This window comes from Akebia trifoliata, chromosome 16, assembly GCF_017979445.1.
Source record: "Akebia trifoliata isolate Shusen 1 chromosome 16, ASM1797944v1, whole genome shotgun sequence".
NCBI lineage: Eukaryota > Viridiplantae > Streptophyta > Magnoliopsida > Ranunculales > Lardizabalaceae > Akebia > Akebia trifoliata.
The window spans coordinates 28,961,656-28,970,802 of record NC_141390.1 but is presented as its reverse complement, the minus strand read 5'-3'; the positions used below and the strand labels follow the sequence as shown (position 1 = coordinate 28,970,802).

At 35.1% G+C, this 9,147-nt stretch overlaps 1 protein-coding gene across 2 annotated transcripts; it reads left to right on the top strand.

Annotated features, from left to right (window-relative positions):
* The first annotated feature begins 531 nt into the window (after window positions 1-531).
* On the top strand, window positions 532-8,202 carry LOC147383326 (sodium/hydrogen exchanger 1-like). 2 transcript variants are annotated; one of them, XM_086427874.1, is made up of 15 exons: window positions 532-759; window positions 1,110-1,294; window positions 1,384-1,502; window positions 2,911-3,008; window positions 3,383-3,442; window positions 3,549-3,595; window positions 3,719-3,913; window positions 4,007-4,053; window positions 4,850-4,916; window positions 5,003-5,103; window positions 5,196-5,297; window positions 5,522-5,660; window positions 5,741-5,803; window positions 6,623-6,706; window positions 7,397-8,202. In XM_086427874.1, exons 2-15 carry the CDS (start codon window positions 1,118-1,120, stop codon window positions 7,724-7,726), a joined length of 1,629 nt encoding a protein of 542 aa, XP_086284000.1. In that variant the 5' UTR covers window positions 532-759; window positions 1,110-1,117; the 3' UTR covers window positions 7,727-8,202. The 2 variants fall into 2 exon arrangements, with proteins under 2 accessions (XP_086284000.1, XP_086283999.1); XM_086427873.1 differs by having other exon boundaries at window positions 533-759; window positions 990-1,294.
* The last annotated feature ends 945 nt before the right edge of the window (window positions 8,203-9,147 follow it).

The following is a 9,147-nucleotide window of genomic DNA, read 5'->3' as shown; positions in this document are numbered from 1 at the left end:
AATAAAGATGTCTGGACGACAGTGAATGTGGGGATAGGAGAGAGAAAGTTTTTTAGTATTAATTACGTCATCAACGCCATATGGCAAAATGGCGTTGGTCTGTGAGCAAACAATAACTCATCATTCTATATCGATGTGTAAATAATTGTTTAATTTCAAAAGAATGGAGTGTTGCAAGTAAAAGTGAATGTCACAATAGAATCTCTCAAAAAAAAATTAGGTATTATTTGCTTTACGTCATTTTCATTGATCTTTCATTCCATCAGGTTTCAGGTTTCAGGTTTAAAGCACCAGGGGTATTTCAAATATTTAAGACAACATAGAGGGCTTAATATCTAAAAAAATCTAAAAAGGGTTATCGTGGCAAATAATAGGTAAGTAAGAATTGTAATTTCCACAAAAGTAAGGGTTAATGCTAAATACTAGAAATTGCAGATTGGATTCGAAAAATTGAACAAATTTACCCTCGCAATCACAGTTTCACAGGCGCAAGTCACAGTTTCTACTTTTCTACGCATCTCTTCGACTCTTCTGTATATAAGTACCATACTTCTTAGCTTCCGTTTAACTCTCTCTCTCTCTCTGTGTTTCTGCTGAGCTGTCTCATTAGTGCATTCGAGAATCTTCTCGATCTCTCTCTCACACAATTACGATCCAGATTTCGATTTTTCCTACAAAAGAGACTGTATTAGAGGATTTTAATTTCAAAACTAGAATCAGAATCTGTTATTCTTCTGGTTCGAAGTTGAAAACAAGAAGGTGAGTGTTTATGAGGTTTCTTGAACTTTTAAATCTGCAACTCCATTGATTAATGGTTATTTGTGTGTTTAATCATTTTGAAAGTCAAGTGATATTCATGGTGTCTTTTTTCATGATTTCGAACTTTTGGAACTTGGAAGTGTTGGATTTGAATTTTGAAATGAGGAGCTCTGATTTTGCACTTGTTTGATCTGAAATATTACTTTTATTTTTTGAATGTTTTGATGCAGAGTTTGAAGAAGTGTCTGTAATGGACAGTTCCGAGACGTAAATTTTGCTGTAAAAAAGGAAACTTGAGATACAGAATCTCTGTGTGTAATTCTAAGTTGTTGTTTGGTTTTTTGATCGAGGTGTTGCAATGGATTTTGAATTTGGTTCTGTACTTTTGAATAAGTTGGGGATAGTATCGAACTCCGATCACATGAAAGTGGTTTCGATTAATCTTTGTGTTGCTCTAATTTGTGCGTGTATTGTGATCGGTCATTTGTTGGAGGAGAATCGATGGATGAATGAGTCGATTACAGCCATAGCTATTGTGAGTTTTGAGTATTTATTTCATATTGTTTGTAAGTATTGTTGTTATTATATGTTGAATTGTGTCTGATTTTATATGTTTGATGGCAGGGTTTGTGTACTGGAATTGTAATTCTACTAACTACTAAAGGAAAAAGTTCTCACATTTTAGTCTTCAGTGAAGATCTTTTCTTTATATATCTTCTTCCACCAATTATCTTCAATGCTGGGTATGTTGGATCTTCCGATTGTTTCTGTTTTTTTAGTTAGATTCAATTTTTGTAATAGTTTCAATTTCAATGTTATTATTTCTTTGTATATTTGTGCATGTATAGTGATTCAATTTTTATAATTTTAAATATAGTGAAATTTCAAGAAGGAAAGAAAAATCGAATGGTTAAGTTTCATATGAATTGAATATGGATGTAGGGATATTGTAAATAAGGATTATTGAACATAGAATATGAGAAGTAGTTTAGAAATTGAAACCAAATTTGATCAATGCTTCATCAATATAGAACTTCATCATGAGTGCCTCCGTCATTTCTTGCAATTATTTTCATTTTTTTCCGGCATTTCCCATGTTATAGACGACTCTCTCGATTTTTTTTTGTAGAATGAATAGAATTTGGATTTGCTAAAAGTGAAACTAACCTAAAGATATTGACTAGGTTCAAGTTATTACTTTTTGTTCTTTTGTTGCAATCTTGCAGATAAGGAAAAAAAAAAAAACTTGTGATCGTACCAGGAAAGAAAACTGCGTCATCTTCTACACCTTATCTCAAATATTTTGATCTTCAATATGAATCTTGTTAGCGGTCAACTTCATTTAGAGCTATATGATACGATGACAAAAACTGCATTAATTAACAAGAAGTTAAGATGTGGACAATAAAAATAAAAATGACCGCAAGAGGGATTCAGAGGGCCTTAGTTTCTTTTCTTGTTTACAAGTGTCCATACAACTCATAAATACACTTGTCAATAATTTAGTGACTAATTTATTATGGTTGGGCTCTTGCCTAACCCCAATCTTCTCATCAATGAACAAAAGATTTGCATATGATCACTTGTTGGGGATAACCTCGCTGAAACAACCAGTTGTGGGTAGGTCCAATGCCTAAGATGGATATCGAGCCATGGCTCTCACCGCTTGTGAGTTAACCTGGCTTAGATAGTTCATGGTTCTGTACCTGGATACCTATGGAGATGTATTGTGACCAAGCAGCCATTCATATTGCTGCCAAATGAAGGTCACTACATAAGTGAAAAAGTCAAATCTGGTGAGACTTATATTAGATTGTTCTTGACTTAAATTAGTCAAACCCGGTGAAAAAAATACCAATCCATGTTCTTTGGTATCATACTAATTTTTCTTGGACTTCATGCGTGATAATTCACAATCGCCTTTCTCTACCTTGTGGCGTGGTTAAGCTTCGATTTTTTTTTATCACGATTATATTAGTGTGTTTCATAGCTGTTCTTTGCTTCAGGTGATGTTTTCTTTTAGTAGTTATGGGGATTAATGTTTAGATTTTCAGATTGTTCTTGACTTTTTTATGTTTTGTTTTGTTTGTTATATTTTTTATTTTTCTTAGTTATGAGCTTATCGATCTCTTCTTCTTTATTGGGCTCTAGGTTTCAGGTGAAAAAGAAGCAATTTTTTCGCAACTTCAGCACAATCATTCTTTTTGGTGCTGTTGGTTCATTGATATCCTTTGGCATCATTTCCTTAGGTAGATTCTTCAACTTTATGCACATTTGTTTATTTAGGTAATATAGTTGCTACTTTAGAATACCCAAAAAAATTGAACATGGATATTCTAATCGAAGCAAAGTCTGATGGCCTGGTCAAACTTTTCTGCTGAAGCTTCTGTATGATGCGTAGAATTGAGTTGGGTTTCATAGATGTTTTGGGGCAGAATCAAGGATTTGATGTATGTATTTGGGCAACGGGGTTCTCAAATTAGCTTCATTCTAATCTCAAATGACTGACAAATGAATTTCATGGACCTCTTGTGGGTCCGAGCTTCGATATTTGGGTTGACTTAATACTCAATTAAATTATGTATGATTTCTAACTCATGATTTTCTCTGGTTCTGAACACAGGTGTTACACTAATATTCAAGAAATTGGACATAGTTCCCTTGACGATAGGAGATTATCTTGGTGCTCTTTCTATATCACTTTCTATCTTTTAAATATATTAAGCTGTGATCTGTTGCATATTTTTTCTATGTTTTCTCTTATTTGTATTCCACTTCGTTACATCCAGCAATTGGAGCTATCTTTTCTGCGACAGATTCTGTTTGCACCTTACAGGTACAGAAAGTTTTTCAAAGTTGCATCTCTGTTTCTACTAATAAGAATAACATCACGGTGCTTCTAAAGTTAATTGTGTGTTGCTTTTCCCAAAAAGAAGTTAATTGTGTGTTTCTGATACAGGTGCTTAATCAAGATGAGACACCTCTACTTTACAGCTTGGTATTCGGGGAAGGTGTTGTTAACGATGCCACATCAGTGGTGCTCTTTAATGCGATCCAGAATTTTGATCTCACTCACATTGACTCCAGCATAGCTTTGCAGTTTGTTGGCAACTTCTTCTATTTATTTATCATAAGCACAGTGCTGGGAGTGTTTGTGAGTCTCTTACTATATCTATCCGTCTTTGTGCATGTGTGATGAATGTATGTGTGTTTATTATTCCATGACCATGTTCTCTTTTTCTTGCAGGTTGGTCTACTCAGTGCGTATATTATCAAAAAGTTGTATTTTGGCAGGTTTGTAAATGAAATTTATCTTATAATTTCCTAGAATTTGTTGAAGAAAAAGTTTCTTCTTAATGGTCAATAGAGCTTGCCTGTGCCATCCTCTTTGGGGTTGAAGGGGTAAAAGAGGAAGGATGGTAAAGTTAGAGGGGTATTATTGGAAGGGGGAGAAGAGGAAAAACAATAAAGTTGAAGTGGGGAGAAGAGGAAAGGTAATAAACTGGGATTGTGTGGACTCTACTCTTTTGTCTCAATCTTTATACTCCACAAAATTGTAGCTCAACCTCGAGGTTTGAGCTACAGTTTTATGAGGGTTATAAAGAGAGTGGGGTCCACCATTGTGTTTTATTATATAGATATGTGTTGTAATGCTTTCTTTATTGGAAAATTTTCTTTTTATGAATACCTAATCAACTACTGTTCTTTATCCACCTTGTTTCATAATGCCACGTGTGCGATCATTTTTTTCTTGTCTATCTGGTTTATGTAAAATAAAAGACCTGGATTTTTATGTGAGAAAATTTGAAATACTTAATCCTGTGGACTATCTCCCTACCTCATAGTAGCACTTGTGGTGCACGTGCAGGGCAGTAGGATCCAACATTTGCTACTGTGCCATTGTCACGGCATCCTTGTTGTCTAACCAACGGAACCATAGATTTTCTATTTGTCTAAATATTAGTTTTCAAGCTCATGAATATCAGTTTTGTATTATCCCATGTAATTGAATTGATGGAAGTAAAATGTGAGGCATGTTTAATTCATTTCTCGGGAAAAATTTAATAGCTGAAGTTCTCACAAATTCCAGGCACTCTACTGATCGTGAGGTTGCAATTATGATACTTATGGCTTACCTCTCCTATATGCTGTCTGAAGTAAGGATTTTTTTCTCCATTTATGGCAACCTCCCGGCCCTTCAGTACTTTACCCCTAATATCCGTAACTTCGATTTGTATTGCAGTTATTCAATTTAAGTGCTATTCTCACAGTGTTCTTTTGTGGGATTGTCATGTCGCACTACACCTGGCATAATGTAACCGAGAGTTCAAGAGTCACTACCAAGTATGTAAAATCCCAGTTTTATTTAACTTATTTTCTGTTTCCAGAACCTGTGTCAAGCTACTTATTTTACTGCTGTTTTCTAATAAATTCAGGCATGTGTTTGCCACATTGTCATTCATTGCTGAGATATTCATCTTCCTTTATGTTGGTATGGACGCATTGGACATTGAGAAGTGGAGATTTGTAAAAAGTAGGTATGGTCTATATATCCCATTTGAAGCTGCATGACTCGTGCTAAACTTATATTCCATTGCCAGAAAAATGTGTATCTGCCCTGAAACGAATCTTCTTAGATATTTTGAATGTTAAGGGTATCAAAGTGTTAACCCTATGATCCTGTCATATATGTAGGTAAATGCCCTGAGTTATTATTTTTGTACCTGGAGTAGCTAAATGCCCTGAATTCCTCTTTTTGCAGTCCTGGGAAATCAGTTGGAGTGAGTTCGATAATGCTAGGCCTGGTTCTGGTTGGAAGAGCGGCTTTTGTTTTCCCTTTATCATTTTTATCTAACTTAACTAAGAAGTCTACGAGTGATAAAATCAGCTTCAATCAGCAAGTATGGGCTTTGTCTATTGTGATTTTGAGTTCCTCAATCTACTGATACAGTGAATGATACTAACAAGTATGATCTTGCAGATAACCATATGGTGGGCTGGTCTTATGCGAGGTGCTGTATCTGTTGCACTTGCTTATAATCAGGTAAAAAATTGAGCAATATTATTTTCAGTCATGTTTTTAAATAACGTTCCAAATCGGTAAAACAACTAAGTTGACGCTGTTTCTTTTATGGGTCATTTCACTGTTCATAATGGTCTTTTTTTTTTCATTTTCTTTTGCAAGTAACAGTAGTCACGATGTTACATAACGGTGTTATTATAAGCTTTTCCTTTTTTGGAAAAATGGAACAAACAGGTTTCAATCTAAAAAAATGGGCATTATTTACTGTTATTTTAAGTTCATAATTTTCAAATTTTACTGTAATACTTCAAATTTAAATTTCATTTTGAAACAAGTTTTTCCAAGGAACAATATAATTTTTGGTGGGGCCCACCTTTGTGTAATGAACTAATGCCGTTGTATTTCCTTTATTTTGAAGATTGGAGTAATGGCCCCTGCCAACCCAACCCAGTAACTTATTTTAAAACATTGTTTTCAAGGGACTAACATGTCTTCAATCTTATTTGTTGAAAATCATTTCAAGTTTCACTTAGTACATATGAACTACATATCCAGTTCTACAGTTTTGTATTGTGCCCGAAACGTGGACCGTCATCATTGTCAGCAGAGCCTTATCCCAAAGATTTGGGGTTGGCTGAAAATATTCTGTTCCTACATTTCCTTATGTCCAAATTCCACGTCTTTTGTTATTGAAAGTGTGTTCACTTTCACCCTCTTTCACTACCTTAATCCATTTTCTTTTTGGGTCTTCCTAACTGTTATAAGACCTTCAAGTTGCATATTCCTTTAAACTGGGGTTGTAATCGTGTAATCTGGACTTTGCTTTCAATATTTATGCAGTTTACAAGGTCAGGCCATACTCATCTACAGGGCAACGCCATCATGATAACCAGCACCATCACTGTTGTTCTTTTCAGCACAGTGGTAAGATGTCTCTTGCTTACATATGATTGTGCCTCGTGAAGTAGTGGTTTTTGGAAGTTTTTCTTGACCCATATAATGTTATTTTGGGCATTCATACTCTAATGAGGGCCTCTCTACGTCTTTTAGTCCATATGTTGAATCATCAGTAAGGCTATAAATGGATTGGATCATACCAGAAATCCGATCCCTTTCAATTCGATAACTTAGGGTCTGATTGAGGGTTTGGATTTCAGCGGATAAAGATCCAATTTAACATCATAACAGACCAGTGTTGGATCGACTTTGTCCTGATACCCTGATATGTGAGAATATATATATAAATTATTTCATATATTTTGTTTAGATATATGATGTATATTTATCATCAAGTATATGATAGCATTGGGAATCTCGTGCTCCAGGAGTTTGGTTGTTACCTAACTCCAAGACTTCTCTACATGCCACTTGTCACTCTAGGTTTCATTGACACGACTATAGAAGTCTGATACTTAAATCCAACAGCTAGAAATCGCAAATAAGGTTGATCTTTGGTGTGTATGTCCAGCAAATGATGGCCAAATATAATATTTGATATCAGGGTTATTTTTTTTCCTTCCCGCACAACCCCTAGGGGTCATATAATTTTTTTCGCTTTATAGATTATTGGAGTTGATAATAATATGTTTTATTTTTGGGTTATTTGCTACTCAGGTATTTGGCATAATGACAAAGCCTCTTGTGAGGCTCTTACTGCCACCACCAAAACACTTCAGTAGCATGACATCCTCAGAGCCATCAAGTCCAAAATCCTTCATCGTCCCACTTCTTGGGAATGAGCAGGACTCCGAAGCCGACATGGTTGGCCACCACATTCCTCGTCCGACCAGCCTACGTATGCTTCTTGCCACTCCATCTCACACGGTCCATCATTACTGGCGTAAGTTCGATAATGCCTTTATGCGCCCCGTTTTCGGTGGACGTGGTTTTGTTCCCTTTGTTCCAGGCTCACCAACAGAACAGAGTATCCATCAATCTCAGTGATAGGAAAGCCAACTTACACAAGTTAGTCTACAGATCTTGAAGAAGAACTGGTATAGGGTTTTGGTTTTAACGTGCGTTTTAGTGTGAATGGTTGTGCAGTCCACACTATTTGAGTTGCTTGTAATTTATTTTTATCATTATATTATTATTATTATTTTTCGTCGGGATTGTGGTTCTTTCATCAGTCACGAGACCACGGCCCAAATTTGAAGTATTTCTCAATGTTTAGCTGAAGACTCAAGAGGCATGGGAAGCGTTTCCACAGATTATGATTGAAATCATGACCTTGAACAAATACTCAAACTACTTCAGCATAATACATCTGCAGTTCTCATTCACATTGCGTTGAAATCTTTAGTTTTGGTTGCAAATATGTATATATCCACGGTTAGTTCATGTACACCGGCCTTCGTGGATGTACTAACCATGATTCAAAGCTTTATGCCATTTCAGAAGAAATTTTTATTTTTGGTCGAGTTTGGGATAATGGTCGAATAACTATTAATTTGATTTACACAATGAACCAGAAACATTTTCTTTGCTCATTTGTTTTGAGGGTCATCATGTTTGCATGGTCAGCTGGTTTAGTTGATAAAGTCTTTGGGCGAGACTAGAGACCTGGGTTCAAACCTTGTCCGCACCGAATTACAAAACTCATAAAAACAGACCTATAATTTGGCATAATTTCATTTTGACTCCCTAACATTTTGACAATTGCTCTTATTTATTTATTTATTTATTACTATTTTACCATCTTAATTATGTTATTTTTTGTTAAAAAAATAAATTTTAAAGCAATAATTAAAATGCCCAACTAGGCATTCATTGAACTCATTGTTTCACTCACATATTTTTGTTTTGAGGCTGCTCGTGTAACATTAAAATTGACATTGATTCTCGCATTGTTGGTGTGGAGGTGCACACAGTCCTCGTATGTCCATGAAAAGTAACTATAGGCCCATGTGGATACAGGAGTCAGAAGTACTTAGAACATAAGTACTCCCAGAAATATTGTCTGGAGTACTTCTGACAGAATTTTGTGGTAGTATGCACAGAACCATAGATTTATAAACTTACTTTTCCAAGAGTGATTTTCTGCTTCCATTATAACATTTTAATTAAAATAAGAAGAGATTATAGATAGAATTGAATGGAGGGACAAAAATGGTTCAATTGACCTGCCAAGATTTTTGAGATAACAGTTTGATTAGTAGTACGTAGAATTTATATCTTCTATTTGATGAAAGAATAATACTAAACGGACTCAAAAAAAAGATACTCAAACCTACTCACCTGACGTTGAATATGCACATATCAAAATCTGCTTTGAGTCGATTTATCACGACTCATGCTAAAAGCTACTTTACTACTATTATAATGAGAGAAGGCAGATTAGAAATTTGAATGACCATAAATGCTCA

Coding starts and splice junctions, on each gene's coding strand:
- LOC147383326 (XM_086427874.1), top strand. CDS start 1,118: ATGGATTTTGAATTTGGTTCTGTACTTTTGAATAAGTTGGGGATAGTA. Junction 1,295..1,383: donor CGATTACAGCCATAGCTATT/GTGAGTTTTGAG, acceptor GTTTGATGGCAG/GGTTTGTGTACTGGAATTGT. Junction 3,596..3,718: donor ATTCTGTTTGCACCTTACAG/GTACAGAAAGTT, acceptor TTTCTGATACAG/GTGCTTAATCAAGATGAGAC.